Genomic DNA, 22,553 nt, shown 5'->3' on the forward strand with positions numbered 1-22,553 from the left:
TCACGTATCTCTTCTCTTACTTTTTGGCTATTTTCAATATATATATATATATATATATTGAATCCCTTTCGTATCTTTGTATTTTTATTCCTTTATTTTTTGATTATCTTATTAAAAATTATAGTTTTATTGCTGCATTTCAATCATACACAATGCCAAAATGGTATGTCAATTCAAAATATTAAAAATGTGTCGATTCTAGTTAATTTAGTTGGAATTAGCTATACGAATCATCTCTATCGCTTTTGTTTATATTCAAGCTATTTTTCAAAGATTTATCGCAGAAAAATGTTAACTTAGCTACTATAATAAAACGTCGTTTTTATTTAGGTTTGGGATTAGCTACGCTTGCCTCAGGACAAATTTCTTAATCACGAGTCTTGGCCACTCATTAGTCAATTAACCATTTTCCGGTTTAATTACTGCTGTACTAATAATATATGATAAAGTCATAATAATACCTAAAATAATGCATTAGCCTACACTCCCTCCCATGTACCAAACACTTTGAAGAAAAAAAAAAAGGAATAATCTCATTTAAGAAAATTGTCCTTAGAATCTCATCAAATCATATTAACCTAAGATTATCAAATAAAATGTCATGTGTTTGATTTCTATTACAGACAAAAATCTATTTTAGTGTATAAGAATAGAAGGGCGGGCCATTATTTTTTTTGTTTTAGATTCATTATTCATCGAATTTCAAATGGTGCATCATTAATTGTTACTTTTTTTCAAAGTTTTAAAATTATTAAACAAATTATCATATATTTGCACTCTGCCACGCACATATATAATATTTTAGTGAATAAGAATTGAGAAACGTGTTTGTTATTAAGTTCTTTTCCATCATAAGCTCATTATTCATACAATTTCGAATGATGCATTATTAGTTGTTACGTTCTTTCAAAATTTCTAATTATTAAATAAAATGTCATATATTCGCACCCTATCACAAATCAAAATATGATATTTTTAGTGAATAAGGATAGTGGAGCATCCCTATTATTATTATTGTTATACACGACTCAATATCCATCGAATTTCAAATGTTACAGCATTAGTGGTTATTTCAAAATTATTACTCCATAGAAAGGAAAATCTTGTCCTCTCAAAGTTTTTATTCTACCTACTAGCACCACTTCACATTTTTATCCATTTTCACTTGAAAGAGTATTTTTCTTTTAAATAAATAAATGTTTGGGTGACATTAAACTTCCCCCCTATAAAAAGGGTATTGTTTCCATTTCCATTCAAATCAACAAAGATCAACTAATTGTTCTTAACTGATTCCTTCTTCTCTGATCTAAAACTGAAAAACTAACCCAATACACATTATCCCAACTTCTTGTTCTTGAACCAAATCAATTAAAGAAAAACAAAACAAAAAAAAAATGAATTTGAATTCAATTAAAGTGGAAGATTCATCCGGGAATGCAAACGACGGAACAGAGGCTTCGTCGTCGTCGTCGCAATCGAACGGTGTACATAAGGTATGTTTGCCGCCTCACCGGACGACGTTTCAGAAACTCCAGCATAGATTGTCAGAGATATTCTTCCCGGATGATCCACTTCACAGGTTCAAGAACCAAACGACGTTGAGGAAATTTGTTTTGGGTTTACAGTTTTTCTTCCCTGTTTTCGAATGGGGTCCTAAGTACAATCTTATGCTTTTAAGATCTGATATTATTGCTGGCATTACAATTGCTAGCCTTTCTATACCTCAAGGAATCAGTTATGCTAAACTCGCTAATTTGCCACCTATTATTGGGTTGTGTAAGTGCCACTCCCATCACTCTTTCTTTTTTTTGCTTTTCCCCCCCCAATTTTCGTTGCCGCTAAAACAATAGGACCTTTTTGAGAAAATTATATGGTATATATATGTCAAATATTATACAATTTATTTATCTATATATTAAAAATCAAATCTCCTTTCTCTGTGTTTGAATTTTTTTACTTTTCATGACGTAGAGTGATCTTCAAAAATTCTAATTTATTCTATGTTGTAACAACTTAAGGCAATCAATGAAAAATTCTCATTTCTTCCAACACATGGTCGCCGCAAAAATTCACTTACTATGTCAAACGTTATTGTGACGACTAACACAATTGTAACGTAAACTCATCATGAAAAATTTTCGTTAATTTCTCCTAATTAGCTCTAAGCTTTAGTTGAATATCCTTAGAGAAATTTCTTTGTTCTAACTAAGCCAATTGTCGCGTAAAGTCGCCATGAAAAAATCTCATTTCTTCTAGTGTGTAGTGATTAATATAAAATGGAATTAATGAATTTTATATGACACAGATTCAAGCTTTGTTCCCCCGTTAATATATTCAATTTTGGGAAGTTCAAGACATTTAGCCGTTGGTCCGGTATCCATAGCCTCACTTGTGATGGGAACCATGCTCAGCCAAGCAGTTTCATACAGCAAAGAGCCAACTTTATATCTTCAACTTGCTTTCACTGCAACTCTTATTGCAGGATTGTTGCAAGCTGCAATGGGTTTCTTCAGGTATACTACTTACTGTGTTCGTTAACTATATTTATATTGTCAAGAGGTCTGAAGAAAAAATATAAATACGCGGACTTGACATTCAATAACTTTCAGGTTAGGATTCATCATTGATTTTCTGTCGAAGGCCACTCTACTAGGATTCATGGCTGGTGCAGCAGTCATTGTCTCTTTGCAACAACTGAAAGGATTGCTAGGGATAGTCCACTTCACAACCAAGATGCAAATAGTTCCTGTTTTGACCTCGGTTTTCGAACAAAGAAATGAGGTTAGAACTTCCCTCCAATAATGAGCGAAAGGGTTAATAACACTTTTGGTCAATCAATTATCGATAAATTCTGTAAAATGTGCACGTTTGATAACTTGTGCATATTCACAAAATTTTCATAACTTTGAACAATTTCACCACTTAATTGCCCCTGTTTTTATGATTATTACTTGTGTTTACAGTGGACTTGGCAAACTGTTGCTATGGGTGCTTGTTTCCTCATCTTCCTGCTGACTACAAGGCAAATAGTAAGTGTTTTTTTGGTTTATGTGAATGAGAAAGTTTCTTCTTGATGTACATATATCCTTATTGATCACTTCTAAAACAATGCTCTTTCCATACAACAGAGTGCAAGGAACCCAAAACTTTTCTGGGTCTCTGCAGCAGCTCCATTATTATCAGTTATTGTCTCAACTATCATAGTTTACCTGATAAAAAATGAGACACACGCAATTCAAACTGTGAGTAACGTTACATGAATCGTTTCTACTTTCATCTATTTTTCAATTTAGACACCGGTTCATGAAACTAAAGATCATTCTTAATTTTGTTGCACAGATTGGACACTTGCCTAAGGGGATAAATCCACCATCAGTGAACAAGTTACATTTTAGTGGCCCTTATTTGGCTCTTGCTCTCAAAGTTGGCATTATAACTGGAGTCTTAGCGCTCACAGTAAGTGAATATTAACTACTACAAACATTTTATTTCCTCAAAGAAAGAAAGAAAGAAACAGATCGCGGAGATTAGTGAATTGACCTATATAGCCCTGCAGGAAGGGATTGCAGTAGGAAGGACATTTGCTGCTATGGAGAATTACCAAGTTGATGGTAACAAGGAAATGATTGCTCTTGGACTCATGAACATAGTTGGCTCTTGTGCTTCCTGCTTTGTCACCACGGGTACAAACCAAGCAACACTCTCTTTTCATATTTTGATTTCACATATCACGGGTTTTAGTTGTCTTTAGGGGTGTCAAATGGACACGCTGGGCTGAATTTGAAGGGGACAAAAGTTTACTTCTGCTGAAATGAGCTAAAAAGCGGGTCATATCAGCTCATTTTTTATGGGCTGAAATGGATAGTTGTCTCGCTTAGTTCCCTCTTTTTTCTTATTCCAATAAAACTTCAATGTTGCAGGGTCATTTTCTCGATCTGCTGTAAGTTACAATGCTGGAGGAAAGACCGTCGTTTCAAATATAGTAATGGCAGCAACTGTGCTTATTACCCTGCTGTTTCTCATGCCGTTGTTCCAATACACCCCTAACCTCATATTGGCAGCAATTATCATAACAGCAGTAATCGGCCTAATTGATTATCAAGGTGCATTCCGTTTATGGAAGGTTGACAAACTAGACTGCATCGCGTGCTTGTCTTCCTTTTTTGGCGTTCTCTTCATCTCAGTGCCTATTGGCCTAGCCATCGCAGTAAGCAGCTTCTCCTCATAAATCTTAATCCTAGACGTTTCTAACTTCTCACATCTAGTGTACTATAACTTTTGCTCATGAAAACACTTCAGGTCGGTATTTCAGTTTTCAAGATCCTATTGCATGTTACAAGGCCAAATACTAATGTCTTGGGCTACATTTCGAGTACTCGATCATTTCAAAGCCTAAGCAGATACAACACAGCTGTTAGGATTCCTTCTTTCCTTATCATAGCTGTTGAGGCTCCTTTCTACTTTGCAAATTCTACCTACCTACAAGAAAGGTAAGTTTAACCTAATTCAAAGTTGTTGAATTTTGGTACATTAGAGTCGTATTAACTCAAAGTTAGCAACTTTACATAACTACAGGACATTGAGATGGATTCGAGAAGAGGAAGACAGGATAAAAGCCAACCAAGAACCTGCAATCAAATGTGTAATTATTGACATGACAGGTTGGTTGAAAAAACAGAACATATCTGCTCATGTTTTCTTTCGCAAGGAATCTACATGTCTAGTAACGAAAACTTTGGGGGTTTCTTTCTGCAGCTGTGACAGCTATAGACACTAGCGGCATTGATACAATATGTGAACTCAGAAGATTACTTGAGAAAAGATCACTTAAGGTAAAAAAAAATCTTTCGTCTGTCAAGCTTCTGTTTTCACGATTTCTTTTTCTTGCTTGATCGTTTATGCTTTTGATGTCTATGGTTGCAGCTTGTGCTAGCAAATCCAGTTGGAAATGTTATGGAAAAGATGTTTAACTCGAATGCTCTTGAGGCCTTTGGGTTAGATGGATTATATCTAACAGTTTCTGAAGCTGTGGACGATATTTCGTCTTCTTGGAAGCCAGAAAAGGTGCCAGCTGAACCATTAACTATATGAGATTTGTACTATGGATGTAGAGAAGAAGGATTTATAATCTGAAGTTTTGGGCGGAACTTGATTTTTGTTCTAAGCTCTTCTAAGAAGAGAATTTTGATGTATATTATCTTTATCTAGAATGAGAGAGCATATTCATGAATGTAAGTTGGAGTACCCTTGTTCGTATATAATAATTTAGGAAGCCTATCTATCTTTTTTTCTGTTTTGAGAAGAACAAAGAACAATTATTTTTTCGTCTTGTCTTGCCATTGTGTTGCTCTCTCTTTCTCTGGAAATTAATAAGCAACTAAAAACTACTATTAATCAGCAGATTACTCTTCACTGCCCTCGTCAATGTCAAACCTAGGTGTGGCATCAAACAATTTTCAATTACAGCATCAGAAGAACAACGAAAGAACATTGACTGCAACACCAATCATGCAATGTCACATTAAAATCTTCGAATAACAAAATGCTTTATGAGTGCTTAAAATCTACATATACCTTGCTAAACACTGTCGTCCCATTAGAATTTGCTAAGTCATTCTAAATCTCCTCAAGCTGTACATAAAATGTCCAAGCACAGCTCTGCATAGCTTGTTTCCTGTTCTATGCTTCGGTGTCCAAAGACATTTGACATGACACTGCTGGCAGCAAAGGAAATAAATCTCCTCTATGAAGAGATGTCAGATCAGAAGACGGACTTGTAAGCTGACAAGCTTATCCAAGATCATCTCCTTGGAAACCAGGAAGCACCATCACAGAATCAGTAAGACAATTGTTCTTGCTGTTGCGCTTCAACTCAGTCAAACATCTACACATTTTAAATGTATCTCAAAGAATTAGTCATCTTAGCAGAATCAGGACCCTATTTAGTTTTTGTCACACCATATTGCATGTAAACTTCCAATAGATGCAAAACATCATAATATACTAGTCATATAGTGGTGAGTCACTCTTCCGATATGCGTCCTAAATAGTTGTCAAATTAAGATTTTTTCTTTTTGACAAGTAAAGATAATTTTATTTCATAAAACAACAGTACCAAGATGATACTGCAGATTAGTACAAAAAATCACTTACTGGAATTAGATCCCTTATATCTGGAGGAGAATTCCAGCAGAGCATCAAAAAAGACATTACAGCAAATCTTAAGATGCTGAATAAATCTATGTTTAACAAAAGCAATGTTTCCTCCCTACCCTCAAAGCACCTAGGATTCTTTCAAGCCATATTGTCCACACGATACAAAGGGATTTGATCATCCATGTCTTCGTTTGCCTTCTCCTCACTGACTGACCCTGCCAATCATAATTTAGATTCTCTCAGTTCAAGTTGAGATTTTCTATTAACAAGCCTAACAGATAACTACAACAAAGTCGCAAGGAGAAGCACAACAAATGGTGGCTAATATTCCTCTTCTTTTTTCTGAAGCTCACTGTTGCACCATTGTGATAAATGCAATAATATATACACTGCTTTTGGGAAGTGGGATAAAACCCGACCTGATCCTATTGAAGCTGAAAACAGAATTATCCAGTGCTGTTAAAAGCACATGTTAATTGCTCTATGTAATTTATGCCAAACTAGCAGTATCCATCAACAGCACCACTTTCTTCTACTTCGCCTCACCTACCCTTCTTCTTTTCTGCCTTTCTATCAATTAAAAATCTAATACTGCAACTACTGCTCTAATTTATTGGCAAATCTAGTGCATCACATATTCATTAAGTACCAAGAACCAATTTGTACTCAAATAACAGAGAGAAGCACAAGATGTTCATAAATCTAACATGCTATCTCATTTTTAGCCTAGAAAATGACAAGCTGCAGCCTAAGCACCCATGAAAGAGGAAGTTTCACAAAGTTTACTAATATAGTAGCAGAGATTGACAAAGATCTTCATACAATGGAGAAGAAAAATGAGGTGTTAATAACCTCCAGTGAGATCCAACAGCTAAAGCATAGATATCTCGAGCACTTCGACTTTAGAATACAAACAAATGTTCCAAAAATAGAAGAGAAATAATAGTAGTTAGCATCATAATCAAAGAAGCAGCAATACTCAGGATCCTAAAGAAAAGATAAAATAGTGTGTAGGGTAGAAAGAAAAGAACAAAGTGATAGTGTTCAGGCCAATGATATGGAGAGATGAAATAATGGAAAAAAGCTTTCTCAGTCTGAAATTATTCAAAATGGAGGAAAAGGAGCTTACTTGATCGGAATCTTGAAATTGGAATTTCGCGTAATTCACGTCTTATGCACAAGTATTCACCTAACAATGCCATCACTGCAAGCCCAGTAACATTCACAACCCACCATGTTATTGAAGAAGGCCAACCTCCATAGATAATACATATTACAAGATGGATGATGTAGAGTGTTGCTGAAAAATCTAAGCACTTCTTTGCCCTCTCAATCAAATAAAGCAAAAAGCCAGCTCTGCATATTGCAACAAGAAGAATATCAGTTATGCAATTGAACCAGATTTATTGGAAAGTTAGGAAGTCTGTTCACAGAATATATATTTTCTCACTTGAGACTAGCATACGCATAAAAATTCAAAACGAAAGTACAAATTAGAGAGACAAAAAGGATCATGCTATATCATTGTCCACTCCTTTTTTGGCTTATTTGCGGTTGCATCTCCAATTCTTTATTTCTCAAGTGTAAGTTCCTCGCTTTTCTTTACTATATAGAAGATATTGTAAAACTATTCAACCAGTTAAATAACTCAACGTCAAAGTTCAAACTAACATGCTGTAAAACACAGATCCATCTCTTTAAACTTCCATTGCTAAAACCATTATTCTGCTACACTTATTACGTATGGATAAGCTCACCAAACATATCAATGCCCAAAAAAAATAGAATGCTTTCAATCAGCAATGGAAGACACAGTCAAAGACGACAATGTATGATTTTTCAGCAGGGAAGTCTTCCCAATTCAGATTCTTCTTTTTTCTAGTTTCGGCCATGGGAAGGTGGATTTATGGAGCTAAACAACCAATTCTACTTAGTTATTTTCTTCACTATGTATCTATGCCCAAAACAATGGAATTACGAATATTGTCCCCACATATATTTAGATCCGAAAAAAAGGCAAAGAAATTAAAGAGAGCACTAAAACAAAAGCTTCAACTATATGGAGAAGACACAGAAATCTCACCCTGCAAGTGAACTAAGAACGAATGAAGCAATGACGCACCATCCTGTGACGGTGGAAGCAGTAACAGTGGCATAATCAAAGAAATATACAAGACTAATTCGAGAAACACGAGTTCCAACAAGAATTGTCATGAATATCCCCAGCGTCAAATAGTATAGACATTGAAAACACACAATCTGCGCAACAATTAGCCATGGATCCCACACTGCCGTTCCATAGAACATGACTGTTTCGATCCTCTTTCACCAATAATTCTAAAAATTGCACCGAACGAAACAACTATTATGAAAGAATCAAAATTCAAAGCAAAGAACAATCTAATAGCTGCTAAAATCGACAGACGATTGAGTAATTGGGAATTGGGATCAGAAACCCTAATTTCACAGAAATTCAGCTGATGGAAATTGAAATCAAAATTCTGAATCTGAAAAGGAGTATAACGAAGGATGACTTCGGTGGCAATCGTCTCCACCTAAACTCTTTCTAAAAGCAACCCACATAACAATACTAGAGCTCTTAAAAAAGTAACTTTTATATATGAAGTATTTTTAGAATTTTGAAGTGCTGAAATTTATTTTTATAAATAAGCAGTTGAGTGTTTGGATAAAAGTGCTTGTGATGTGAATTTTAGGATTAAAAGAATAAAAAAAAGGTAGTTTGAGAATTTAGTTAAAATATAAGGGATATAAAAGTAATTTCTATGATCAAAGAAAATGATTTAAGCACTTTGGAAAAAAAAAGTTAGGAATCCTAAATTTTCATTTTTTACTGACTTTAAGAACTTTATGGCTTAAAGTCAGCATTAGACAAACACGTCCAAAAGCTAAAAAGGGGCTTTAAGTTGGTTTTAACCAACTTAAAGCCAATCCAAACGGGCTCCTAATATTTATTTTTACAAAGCATAACATATTTTTTTTCTCTCAAGAATTAAATCTATGAATTTTGATTAATATTTAAAAAATATATTTTTTATCATATTAATATGAGAAAAACAATTTTTTTACCATAATAAGATCATGTGTGTGTACACCTCATTCTCTCTAGATTTCACTTGAGTATATTTTTATTATATTGTTATGAGAAAAACTAATTTTTAAATATTAAATCTATTTAATCAATTTTAATTTTAAAAATTAGAAAAAAAATAACACATATTTTAGGATACAAGCAAGTACTTCATTAATGGCCTATAGACTTTTCAATGTTGAAATTTTTTGAACCCTTCTTTTAATAGGAATTACGAACATGAATATTTGATTGTTAGGGTCTGCAAAGTAAAAGGGTTGGTAATTGTGAATTTGTGATTAAAGACAGAATCTAATCCAAATAAATTATTTTGTAGGAACTTTTCATTGTCAATTGTATACAAAAAAATGTAATCAACATGTGACCGCATAGCGCAGTGGATTAGCGCGTTTGACTTCGGATCAAAAGGTCGTGGGTTCGACTCCCACTGTGGTCGATTCTCATTGTATGATTATATACTTTTCACTTTTTTAGGAAAGTTGGATCTCAGCTACATTTTCATTTTTACTACTGATAACATGGCACTAATAAAGTGCGTTATACATATTGATACCATAAAATTCATTCCAAATTTCGCGTTTGCAAGCAGCAACTTCTCGCGTGCAAAAGTACACTCAAAGAGACAATGCAGCTTCGAGTTTCTTACAATGGCAATGTCCTTATTCCGGCCTCTCTATAAATACACTAATAATATCCCAAACAAATGAGTCAAGGACGAAAAAGAAGAAGATATGTCATTCAGAAATAGCCAACTATGATTCCTCTTGCTTAGCAGCAATCGTCTTCCTTCTCCTGGTAGTTCTCTTTGCTGACACTGTTGCCTTTGCCTTTGCCTTTTCCCCAGCTTCAACTTTTTCCTCATTCTCCAATGGAACTTTTACTGAGTTTATTTGGCTCCGCAGCCGCAAAATCTCACCTTTTGCTGCTGCCATTTCATCTTCCAATTTCTTTGCTCTCTTCTCAAGACTCTCGCGTTCCTTGCCAAGTTTCATCACCAGGCTATGGGCATCTTCCAGATTTTCTCGGGCTTCTTGTGAAATTTGCTTCTGCTCAGAAACAGACTTTTGGAACACTTCTCTCTCATCCTCGAGGCTAGACATACGAGAATTAGCAAGCTCCAGCTCCTCTGCAAGTGCCAATACATTTCGGTTCATCTCGTCAAGTGATTCTGTAGCCTTTTCCAACTCTTCTTCCAGATTCTTACGTAACTCTTTCTCTCGTGTAATTTGAGACTCCAAAAACTTTAACTCTTCTTCCAGTGTTGCAACAATGTTCTTTTCTTGTTTCAGTTCATTAGCAGCACGTTCTGCTTTCTTATAGACATCAACTAGCTCTGTCTGTAAGCTATCACGATTTTCAGTAACAGCTGCTAGTTCATTTGACATAGTGTGCATTTCTTCATTTGTTTTCTTTAGAAGCTCCCTAGTAGTGGTCAGCTCAGTAGCTAAGATCTCTGCACCATGTTTTGTCTCATCGATATTCCTCTGTAATGATGTCCTTGTTTCCTCCAATTCCATCTGAACTTTAGAAACCTCAGCTTCAAGATTGGAGCAAAGATGCCTCGACTGCTCTAGTTGTACTGTTATATCAGAAGCTTCACTTCTTGATTTCTCGAGACTTTCCTGAGTGACTTCAATCTCTTGCTTCAACTTGTTCACATTTTCCAGCTCAGCATCCACCATTCTCCTAAGGTTTACTTTTTCTTGAGTCAGATCAGCAATGAGCACTTCATTTTTACTCGCTTCACCTAAGGCAGTGTCAAGTTGTTCCTCAAGCTGGTGTAGTCTCTTTTCTCTTTCCCCCAACAGCTTCGCATCTGAAGCAACTTTCTCTTCAGAATTGGACTTGAACTTACTGTATTCCTTTTGAATAGCATGAAGCTCTTTTTTAGATTCATCTCTCTCCAGGAGCATAGAATTTAATTGCACATTCAGGTTGTCTTCTGATACACATTTCAACTCCAGTTCTCTCTCTCTTTTCTGGACTTCATCTTTAAGTTCTTTGATTTCTGAAGTCAAATTCATCAGCTGAACCTGGGATTGCTGATACATAGAGCTCAACCTATATACCTCCGATTCTTTTTCAGCTAGTTTAGAGGTGCTACTCCGAAGACTCTCCTCTTTATCTTTGACCTCTGTAGTAAGCAAAGTGATCTTTTCTTGCAGAACTTGTATCAAATCAAGCTTCTCTTTAAGCTCTTCCTGCAATTTCTTCTTATCCTCCTTCATATGCATAATGTCATTTTGAAGGCCCTTGATCTCAAATTTGAGCTCTTCAGCAATTTTTTTTGAGTTTTGCAGCTCCTGCCCAAGGCTCATTACCACAATCTTTGCTGATTTTAATTGATTAACCAAATCTTCCCGCTCTTCACCTTGTCGCCTAATTAGCTTATTTCGATCTTCCCTTTCGTTCAGCAGCTCAGACTCAAATTGCTTCTCCATTGAAACAAATGCATCTTCCTTGTCCTTCAGCTTATTTTTCATCTGAGTACATGAAAGCAGATCCTAATTAGTAAAAGCAACCCAAGAAACTAAAACTCATTCTTTCTGCCTATAATCTTAAAATTTAAAATGAACTTTAAGCTAATAGTCTAAGCATGTAAAGATCACTTGCAGGTGTTCTATGTTTAAATTATCTGAAACAAGTTCAGGTCAAAAGGTGATTAATTTAGACAAGCTTGCACCCACACCCCACCCCACCCTAAAATAATTATATTCTGAAGTCTCTACTAAGAAGTAAGAAACATTGCTAAAAAATATTGTACTAAGAAATGTCTCTAGTAAGAAATGTTTCTAAAAATATATTGTACCTTTAAGTGCAACAATTGCATCATGCAACAGATAAACAATGTCGGTAAGATTACAACTGATAAAAGATATAGATAGCTATCCAAGCTTACAGATTCAATGGTTGCATCTGAAACTGCCTTCTCATTTCGAGCTAAGGCATAAAGAGAACCAAGCACGCCTGAACCAACAACTCCAAGTCCATTAAGTAGAGAAAGGAAGGGATTCCCTGCACTTCCTTGGATTGTTTGCTGGTTACAAGAAAGTATTGACTGAGAGCATATAAAGCTGAGGATAATGTAGAAATGCAAGTATAGCAGAATCCATTCTCTCAATCATTTTTCAAGGAAATACTAGGGATAAATTCAGACCTCTGTTTCCTCTTTCTGCGCCTGCCCTTGAGAATCTGTATAGTACGAGAGCAGAGCTAGTCACACTGGAAAAGGTTACAGAGGTTATGGGGTATAAACTCTTCAAAAATCTAAGTACTAGCTAGTTCGCAGTATCTGGAAAAACCTTTCAGATATTGACCACAATCACAAATAACAAATGTAAGTAATTCCAGTTAATCATCAGGAAAATATGCTAGTTATTACTAGTCATTTATCAGAACAACAAAATACAAAGCAAAAGAAATTGAATGCACTCACTTCTGAGAAATAAGCCCCGCAATGAATAACTATGGAAAGAAGCAATGTTATCTGTGTCTTTGATATGAATATGTACTTCCTTATGCTACGTTTCCATCTCCTCGCCGCAACATTTAGAAGCATTTTCTTATGCTACATTACCAACCCCTCACTGCAACATTTAGAAGTGTATACTTTCACCATGACAACCAAGGTGAACAAAGTTATCACACACAGGAGACCTCACTCTTATTATCCAGATGAAGTTAACTTGCACTCTCATCCTCCCTTTTTCCTTCCGATCTCTCTCTCTCTCTCTCGTGAACTAGCGATCAGGATCGAGTGAAGCCATAAGAAGATTACTGACAAAGGAATGATGGAATAGACTCATAAATTCATAAGCGGGGAAAAGTTTATAAGGAAGCACTCAAGCCTTAAAGCTTGTCCTTTTGTCATTTCGTTACACTTTAAAGTTAGAAATTCAGCTGAAAGAGTACTCTTTTGTAATTTATATTTTGTTTGCACAAACCATTCTATTTGAAGGAGTCAACATAACATGGGCTCTCGATTGAAAAACATGCTCTACACAAGTCAAGACATCTCATAACTTATTTTTTTGGCAAGATCCATAAGTATTCTAGTGTTTTGGCCAAACAAAAACTACTAACTCTCCCAAACTACTTATCTTAAAATAAAAAAATCATTTGACGAAAAGCGCTTCAAAAAGAAGCAGATTCTAAAATCTTAACATGCTATTAAAGTTCACAAAGCTATACAACAATCAACCAACAAGCAGAAAAATTTGGAAACAGAATATATTGGCAAGGACATCATTGGTAATCTCAGTACTCTTAGATTTAACTAGAAGCAATTATTAATGGCTTTTTTTTGAACTGTAAGCATAAATTTGCACATGAAGGAAGAAAAAAATTGGACAGTAAGCACTTATGCCTCCCAGAGGTAACCTTTAAATAAACGGAAAGAAGGGAGATATCTGATCCAAATCTGAAGAAAAAATGCCATTTAGGAAACAAGTATAATGACTAAATACTATTTAGAATGCCTAAACCAGGACACTTAGGTTACGAAACCATTGTCAATTCCAGAATACCTTAAACAACATTCTTCCCAAATACCTTTTAGAGGCAAGATAATATATTGGGCACAACCCTTAAGTCTGGCAACTGTTGACATACATTAGTTCCACTGATCATTCAGTTCAAAACCTCACATGATTTAAACTGAAAAATGTTGGTTTTCAGCCAAGGAAACAAGAAAATAAGCACTTGAAATTAATGCAACCATTTTAAGTGCAAAATCTGTAGCAGACTACCATACCCTAGATCTACCAAAGAATCGCCAAAAAAAATATATTGGGGACAACCCTTAAATCTACCAAATGGTAACATACATTAGTTCCACTGATAATAAGTTCAAAACCTCACATGACTCTTAACTGAAAACTGCTGTTTTTCAGCCAAGAAAAATAAGCATTTGAAATTAATGCAATCATTTAAGAGCCAAATCAACAGCAGACTACCGTACGTTAGATCTACCTAAAGAATCGCCAAATCTTGTTGTCATTAATTCAAAGCATCTCAACTGACAGAAAAAGAATAAATAGCAATGAAGGTAAATCCCTAAAATAAGAATCTATTGCTAACTTCAGTGAATTACTTCAAGAAATTCGCACTGGTTACCATTTAAGCCACTGAAATGGACCTAGCTTTTATCATACTCATCGATTCTATAAACCAAACACAATGCGACTTAAAGAAAGGGAGAACCATTTTGCTAAATCTTGTTGTCATTAACTCGAAGCATCTTAACTGATAGAAAAACAATGAATACCAATGAAGGTAAATCCCTAAAATAAGAATCTATTGCTAACTGCAGTCTGCAGTGCAATACTTCAATTCATACCGGTTACATTTAAGCCACTGAAATGGACCTAGCTTTTGTCATATTCATCGATTCTATAAACCAAACACATTGCCACTAAAGGAAACAGAGAATCCTTTGCTCAATCATCTTGTCATTAATTCAAACTGTCAACTGATAGAAAAAGACTAAATGGCAATGAAGGTAAATCCATATAAATCATAATTTATTGCCAACTACGATGCAATACACTTCAAGAAATTCATCGATTCTACTCATTGTGACTTAAAGAAACGGAGAACCCTTTTGATTCTTTCAACTCATAGCAAAGCTCATTAAAAAAGAGGCAAGAATGATCGACCTGTTGACAAGCTTTCAAGAGCTCTTGCCCTCAAGTTGAGAAGTGGAATAACCGAGAACCCCAAGAGAAGAATCGTTCTTCTGTTGCACAAATCCCTTTCCTTTTGATTTTCCGAGTGCATACAGGCCATAACCGGCCTCTTCTTTTTACATCTTTGCGCATTTCTTGGGCAAGAAAGCGAAGGTGTAAATTGAGAAGAACATAGTGAAGAAGATGAAGCAGAAAATGGAGAATGACAGAGATGAGACTGGGGAAAACAAGAAGTTCCCATTATAAAGTTAGTGGATTTCTCCTGATTTCAACTCTTAAAAAGTGATAAAAGAAACAGATTTCAGAGGCCAGTGATTGCTCTTATCTGAGGACCAGATTGCCCTTGCTTCTAATTCTCCCAATTCCTTATACTTCACTATTTTAAAACTCTAATTACTCCCTCCAAATTTAGATTTATAATTATGCATCATCTGATAAAAATTTACTTTACTCTTTTAAAACTAAAAAAGAAAATTTTGGGGAAAGAATTATAAGATGGAAATCGAACTTTTATTAATAATGTGAAAGTTTAGGTCAAATCTATTTCCACCGTGAATATGAGTTATGGAATTAAAATATATATAGTGTTTGTCATTTTTAACTGGTTTTATGTCATGTGTATTTGAATTAGTTGAGTGGTTAGATTCTCGATACAAATAATTTTAAATACTTTTAAAAAAAATAGAACTATAGAATGTAATGGTCTTTATTGTTTCCACCAGAAAGAGGACCAGGTCTTGGAATCGGTGGTCGATATTCGTATTGAGGGTTGACTAAATTTGAATTTGCATCAGATAGGAAGTTTCACATTTTGGGGTGGGTAAAGCCTCCCCAATAAAGACGTGTACCGAACTAGGTTTTACGACCGAGATATGCTTCGACTAAGAATGAAAGAGTACTTACTACTTCATCATAATCCTTGTGGGTTAGAAGCGTGATGTGTGATATCACTAGCACAATGTGACGACGTTTGAATTTCGAAAGTCAAACAAATTATTCTTTGATCGTATTTTTCCATATGTCTTTAAAATATTTTGAATTATGAGTTATAATTTACTTCTTCCATAGTTTTCAGATAAAAAACTTATTTAGAAAAATTGAGTCAAAAATTAAGAAGCTTGAATATAAAAGATTGAATTTTTGTGAGTGAAATTGAAATTTTTTCAATAAGCTAATCTAGATCAGTTTTAAAATTTGATCCAAAATCTATAATCAAATATATATTTGAAGATAATTTTTCAAAAATTGATTTTGTTGTTACGGTACATGATTCGCATATCTAGTGGATATACTTTGACTGTTTAACATGTAATTACTCTAATTTTTACTCATCCTTTTTAATCAAATAGTCCCTTAAGTTTGGAGTGATTCTCAATTTTTCTGTTTTGTTGTGTTTACTGTTTAGTGCTGAAATTGGAAAACAAAAAGATTAATTTGAGGAAGAACATCTCTATTGGGGGTCATTTTTGTAGGGGTTTACTTGATTTTATTATCTTATTTGGAATTTTTTTAAGGTTCAACAAAACAAAATATTTACTATAACTGATTTTCATTTTTTCTTAAAAGGAAAACTAATCCTGAAAAATGTTTTGGACTTCTATTGTTTGAAAATCGTTCTTAGGTTTAGAAAATTTTGTTTTGAAGGAGAATTTCTACTAGTATAATATCATCTCCTCGCATATGAATGTATGTAGGTTAATTTAATCAATCACACTATAATAAATCCCTAATTTATCGTCATTCAAAGTTTATTACTTTGTTATCTCCTACACGACAATCAATTGCATATATATATATATATATATATACACGTGCATTTACTGAAAGGATTCAAGCAATTATTAAACAAGAACTCATCTAGACATAATAAACCAAGTCTTATTACAAACTGAACTTAACGAGAAGAACATTGATCAACTGCAGAAAGACATGGATATGCAGTGACCCTTTTAGGTAGACTGGCTGTTTTTCTTAACTAGCATTACATAACTTATTAATTAACATAACAAAAGAGGATCGGACATGCATGATCGACCTTCAATGTCGATAAGCTAATCAGCTGGAATCCCCCCAGTGTAAAACTCGACTCTCCCATTCCTCCTTGTGCGACGACCATGACTGCGTCGTATGTTATATTTCGCCGCCATCCGCTGTTCAACGTAAGGCACCGTATCATTAGATCTACATTCAGAGCTGCAAAATCTGTATTCACTCTTCATCAGTCACATAAAATATTATGATCCAATACATAAATTTATGCATGTGTCATCAACTATATATATTACCCGTGCATGAAAATGTCTTCATGCTCGAGGGTCTTGTTGCACATTTTGCATTTCCGTACGGGGCGCGGCAGAAATCTATCCTTATATCCTAACAAATGCTGGTGTTTTTCCTGTTCAGCTCTTCCGAGAAAATTAGCACGGTGACTTTGATCCTCCTTAAACTCCAATTCACAGTCCATATACCTGTGTATTGATAGATCAAAATTGATAAATAATAATATAAACGACTCAAATATTGTATCAAAGCAGACAGAGATCGATCGTATATCATATGTATATATACCTATGAACAACTCGGTATCTAGGAGAACGAATCTCCACGCGAGTGTAGTACTCTGAACGTTCAATCTCTCCAAGTGAAAGGTGGGAGGAAAAACCATGCCTACGGCACGTAGCAAGTGGAGTTGAACCCATAATTGATAATGGTCTGGAGGAAGCCAAAAGACAAGGCTGTAGAGAATTAATAAAGCCATGAGTCAAGTTTGTAGTAGCATTGTTCATCAACAGCATTGAACTTGCTCCACAAGCTTCTTTCTCAACAACTGCAGTACGTGATCTTGCCCTAAAGGTATCAAAAATCTCTTTTCTCCCCACATTCACTTTAGTATCAATGAATCTCTTTATAACTGCTGACTTCTGCTCATCTGACTTTTCCATGAAGACGTATGACAATCCAACCTTAGACCTGTCACACAAAATTCATAAATACAAGTTTAATTATAATCATGATATAGATATAAATATAGCTAAGCCGATAGCTTTGTTTCTACAATCTAGACAATCCATGAATTCAGTGAGAAGGGTAACGCAACAAAAATGCAACCAAAAGAGGAAGGATAAAAAAATGACTTAAGGATATGTTTGATACGAAGGAAAATGTTTTTCTAAAAAAATAAGTGGTTTTCATAATGTGGATCTTGTGTTTGGTATGTTAAACACTATGGGTGTAGAGGGTGGAAGGTAAGGTGTGGGTTGATGTGGATGGGAGCTATGGGGTGCTCGAGGGTGGAAGGTAAGGTGTAGGGTGGTGGGGGTGTGGTGGGGAGTGTTCGAGGGTGGGGTAAAGGGTGTGCGAAGGTAAGTTGTGAAGGGGTGAGGATGGGATGTGTTGGAGGGTAGGGAAAAGACAAGAAATGTCAGTTGTGAAACTTGTTTTTTAGCTGGAAGATTTATCAGAAATTTTGAGTAACAAAAATTGGAAAATTGAAAAACGTTTTGTTCTATACCAAACACACACTTAAGTTCTATATATCAAAACAAAAAAGATTCACTGAATTGTAACAAGTTTGTTTCGGTATACAAAATCGAAAAGAAAAAAGCAGGACAGATTTGGTTAGCAAAACTTAAAATCGAGACCAAAAAAAGCTTTGGAAACTTGCATTAATGTTGAATCTTGAAAAAATATATTAAAAAACACTTAAAAATCATGAATTAGCTAGCTACGAAATTAAAGCGATTGTTAAAACTTAAAAGCCCGCAGCCAACATGATCTTTTAATAAAACATTTTGTTTTCGTGTGTGTGAATGTATGTGTGTGTGGATTAAGCAAATCAAGTCACTGACAACAAAATCTGGCTACAAATTAAAAAAAAAAAAATCCCTTCTAAAAAGGTCTGAAAATTACCGAGTAAACTTGGAATAGATTTGGACGTCACAAAAGTAGAACCATGGGGGTAGGAATGTCCCCTGCAAGAATAATTTTTTAGCACTAACATTCTTTTAGTAAGAAAAATGTAGAAATTAAATGCAGCTTTCAAGATAAGTTTGTATTTAAAAAACAACTTGAAAGAATTAATAAATGAATTGCTAGAACTGAACTTAAAGCCATACCAAAAACTGTGTTTGATCGTTCATCATTTTTGAGAAAAAGAGAGAGTTTTGTATTAGTAAAATAGCTGCTTCTCTTTTTTCTACGAGCCTAATGAGCAATATTGCCTTGGCTTAGCACCTTAATATATACTAAACACACATAATAAAACAGATAACTACTCATTACATACTCACAGAATCCAACCTGTCTTTTGGAAGCTAGCTATATATCAAAAATAATGAGGAAAAAAAAGAGGGAACATTTTATCCAAAATAAATTAAATAAGTTGGAATATATTATTTATTTATTAAAAAAAATTATTTCTCCATAATTTCCTATATAAATTAACTAATATAACACGAATAATAAGTAGCCATTATTAAACACTATATGTCACACTCTTGAGTGCATGTAAACATTTTAATGACAATAAATTGTTTATTTCCTTCTCTTTTTTTCTTCTTTCGAAAAATCAATTTCAACATTTAAATATAAAATCAAGTGAACTTACCTATTGGATAAAAAATAATTAGCTATTAACAAAATGCATTATTGGTCAAGATTGTGTAAATAGTAATATTATTTATCTTCTTCTTTTTTGTAGAAAAAAAAAAGGTAAACATGATTTGTGCAATTAGTCACACGTATGTTGCATCTAGTGTGTTGTTACTTTAAAAAACAAAATCAGTTGGGTGTGAAAGGTTCCAAAATTTGCTCAGAAACACACGTTTTTAACCTCATTAGTTGATTCCTTTTTGTTGTTTTATTACCTAGGAATTATCGACCGTTTTAAGTTCAATCCTGACTTAAAAATCGTGAAAGTAGAATAATTTTTTAAAAAATTAATAATTAAACATGCTGATTAATGCTATATTTTTTTATATTAATTTAATATAAATATCAAATATCTATAAATATTTTCTTTATTTATGATGATCAATATTACGGACAATTATAAGTCATTATAACTATGTGAGTTTTTTTTTATGATAATGTACGTAGTTATCAGTTAGTATGGCGTAATTAATTAAAAACAGCCCAACGATCATTTTACGTCGATATGTTAATGATTTGAAAATTTGAAGCAGATGAAAACCTAGGCATTATTTCCTTTAATTAATTACTAACGACCTTTAATGGTTAGATTAGTTCAATAAGTGACTAATTAAGAACTTGTGCGCGGTTATTATGTCAATGATCAATTTACGTCGTTATATTGTCAACGATAATTCGTGTCGTTATGTCAACAATTATTTTATGATGTTGTAATGCAGTGATCATTTTATGTTGTTATTATATTAACAGTTATTGTGTCAGTATGTCAAATTTGAGAATTCAATTGAAGCGGAAGAAAATCTAATTATAATTGTTTTCTTTAATTACTAACGACTTTTAACTGTTAGTTCGTTAAGTGACTAAATAAGAATTCACGATAGTTATGTCAACATAGATTAGTTCAATAAGTGACTAATTAAGAACTCGTGAATGGTAATTATGTCAACGATCAATTTACCTCATTATAATGTCAACGATAATTTATGTCGTTAAGTCAACGATCATTTTATGATGTTATAATGCAATAATCATTTTATGTCATTATTATGTCAGCAATTATTTGTTCCACTATGTCAGCAATTTGAGAATCAGATTGAAGCGGAAGAAAATCAAGTTATTATTATTTTTTAATTACTAATGAACTTTAATTGACTAGTTAAGAATTTACGATAGTTATTTCAACGAATATTTTTTTGTCGCTACAATATCAATGTTACTCATTTTGTTATATCAACAGTTACTTATGTCAGTTTGTCAACGATCATTTTATGACGTTATAATGTCAATGATCATCTTATGTGGTTATTATGTCAACAGTTTTTATCGTTTTGTCAACAATTTGAGAATCTAGTCGAATCGGTAAAAAAACCTAGTTATTATTTTTTTTAATTACTAACGACATTTAATTGTTAGATTAGTTTAATAAGTGACTAACTGAGAATTCACGGTAATTATGTCATCAATCATTTTTTGTTGTTACTGTGTCAACGATCATTTTATGTTGTTATTATGTTAGCAGTTACTCGTGTCGTCATGTCAATGATTACTTGTGTCAATATGCCAACGATCATTTAATGAAACATCAACGAGCTTGTTGTACGATTACTCTCTCTTAAATAATTGTTGTCGGATAGGAGAAACTCTCATGTAGGTCTTGATAGTTCTCTGATTGGATTAGATTTGATTGGATTGTATATGATTGGTCTCTGTTTAAATCTTACTCTTGCTTTAGACTTGTGACATCCTGATTGAGTTTCTTATATTTTTTATTTGAGATATCTGAACTGGTATTATTCTACCTTGGAGCACGTTTTCATTTTACCATATTACATACTTGTACATTCCACGTACTAACGTCCATTTCGGTCTGCATCATGAAATGATGCAGAGATAGGTTCTAGAGATCATCAACATGTGCACCGTTGATATGTTTTCCACATTCCAGTTGATGGTGAGTCCTCCCTGCTTCCGGATGATACCACTCTTTTATCATCTAGCTTTCGAATTTATACTTTTTATTTTATTTTGATTAAGGTAGCCATGAACCTGTGATTGACATCACTTAGACAGTTGATAGATGCTTCATGGACTAGATTATTGACTTGATGATTATATATTGTCTTTTGGCTAGTTTCATTCATACCAATCTTGTTTTGGGTTAGATAGATTGTTGGCCTTTGGCCTTTTTCTATAAGCTATCTATTTGATCATCATGTTGAGCTATTTTCTTAATGAGTTGAGTCTTCTGCTGATAGAGTACTGTTGATTGAATGATTTTGTGAACATACCAAGTGGTTTGCTTGGGGACTAGCAATAGTCTCTGAGTATCGGCCATGCTTAGGGTACCCTTCCGGGGTGTGACAAGTTAATTCGAACTCACAAGCAATCTAAATATACATTACTCTTGTATGCTGATAATTGCCCAACTCCATTAACTTTTATGGAAATAATGATTTATGAAAAATATGTCTTTTCCTTGAAAGAGGATTTTATGTGTTTTCCTAAAAGAACTTGTTTATAAAAGAAAAATCTACACGATTTGAGTTAAGACTTCCCAACATGATTTCTGAATTATGGTTTGAGTCAAGATTCCATAATATACACAGTTTGTGATTTCGAGCACCCCATTTAAAATTGGGGCACTGGCACTCAATTGAGCCCCCACCCCCACCCCACCCCCCACACAATCAATCAAGCCTCCATTTTAATTAGGTCAAGGGTGCTCAATCGAGCCCCACATTTAACTTAGGGCTAGGGTGCCGAGTCGAGCCTCCCTCATTTTAATTGGGATCAGTGTCCTCAATGACACTGTTATATACATGTGTATTTATGTCGGTCAATTCAAAAATCTTCCTAATGAAAGAAATGAATTCTGAAAGACATGCATTTGTGATTTTTGTACTTCATCTATGATTTTAATCATGTTATGACTTTTCAGTTGACCTTTCTAT

General features: G+C 34.1%; 4 protein-coding genes and 1 non-coding gene across 6 annotated transcripts; 2 read left to right on the forward strand and 3 right to left on the reverse strand.

Moving 5' to 3' along the window:
* Positions 1–1,158: 1,158 nt before the first annotated feature.
* On the forward strand, positions 1,159–5,379 carry LOC129896879 (probable sulfate transporter 3.4). The gene is made up of 12 exons (XM_055972863.1): positions 1,159–1,776; positions 2,306–2,513; positions 2,610–2,781; positions 2,964–3,029; positions 3,129–3,242; positions 3,340–3,456; positions 3,557–3,683; positions 3,921–4,207; positions 4,300–4,490; positions 4,576–4,661; positions 4,756–4,832; positions 4,924–5,379. Exons 1-12 carry the CDS (start codon positions 1,395–1,397, stop codon positions 5,089–5,091), a joined length of 1,995 nt encoding a protein of 664 aa, XP_055828838.1. The 5' UTR covers positions 1,159–1,394; the 3' UTR covers positions 5,092–5,379.
* Positions 5,380–5,471: 92 nt separating this feature from the next.
* On the reverse strand, positions 5,472–8,743 carry LOC129896883 (uncharacterized). 2 transcript variants are annotated; one of them, XM_055972865.1, is made up of 4 exons: positions 8,240–8,742; positions 7,286–7,512; positions 6,273–6,371; positions 5,472–5,884 (listed from the first exon to the last, which is right to left on the reverse strand). In XM_055972865.1, the coding sequence occupies exons 1-3, from the start codon at positions 8,461–8,463 to the stop codon at positions 6,295–6,297; spliced, it is 528 nt and encodes a 175-aa protein (XP_055828840.1). In that variant the 5' UTR covers positions 8,464–8,742; the 3' UTR covers positions 5,472–5,884; positions 6,273–6,294. The 2 variants fall into 2 exon arrangements, with proteins under 2 accessions (XP_055828840.1, XP_055828841.1); XM_055972866.1 differs by lacking the exon at positions 6,273–6,371 and having other exon boundaries at positions 8,240–8,743.
* An 884-nt stretch (positions 8,744–9,627) lies between these two features.
* TRNAR-UCG (transfer RNA arginine (anticodon UCG)) lies at positions 9,628–9,701 on the forward strand. Its single transcript has one exon. It is a non-coding gene; the product is annotated as a tRNA-Arg (tRNA).
* An 83-nt stretch (positions 9,702–9,784) lies between these two features.
* Positions 9,785–15,243, reverse strand: LOC129894337 (MAR-binding filament-like protein 1). The gene is made up of 4 exons (XM_055969981.1): positions 14,923–15,243; positions 12,423–12,457; positions 12,165–12,302; positions 9,785–11,748 (listed from the first exon to the last, which is right to left on the reverse strand). The coding sequence occupies exons 1-4, from the start codon at positions 15,191–15,193 to the stop codon at positions 10,018–10,020; spliced, it is 2,175 nt and encodes a 724-aa protein (XP_055825956.1). The 5' UTR covers positions 15,194–15,243; the 3' UTR covers positions 9,785–10,017.
* A 1,760-nt stretch (positions 15,244–17,003) lies between these two features.
* Positions 17,004–17,894, reverse strand: LOC129893880 (uncharacterized). Its single transcript, XM_055969303.1, has 3 exons — positions 17,521–17,894; positions 17,238–17,420; positions 17,004–17,163 (listed from the first exon to the last, which is right to left on the reverse strand). The coding sequence occupies exons 1-3, from the start codon at positions 17,892–17,894 to the stop codon at positions 17,004–17,006; spliced, it is 717 nt and encodes a 238-aa protein (XP_055825278.1).
* Positions 17,895–22,553: the final 4,659 nt, after the last annotated feature.

The sequence above is a fragment of the Solanum dulcamara genome, chromosome 7 (genome assembly GCF_947179165.1).
Source record: "Solanum dulcamara chromosome 7, daSolDulc1.2, whole genome shotgun sequence".
Classification (NCBI taxonomy): domain Eukaryota; kingdom Viridiplantae; phylum Streptophyta; class Magnoliopsida; order Solanales; family Solanaceae; genus Solanum; species Solanum dulcamara.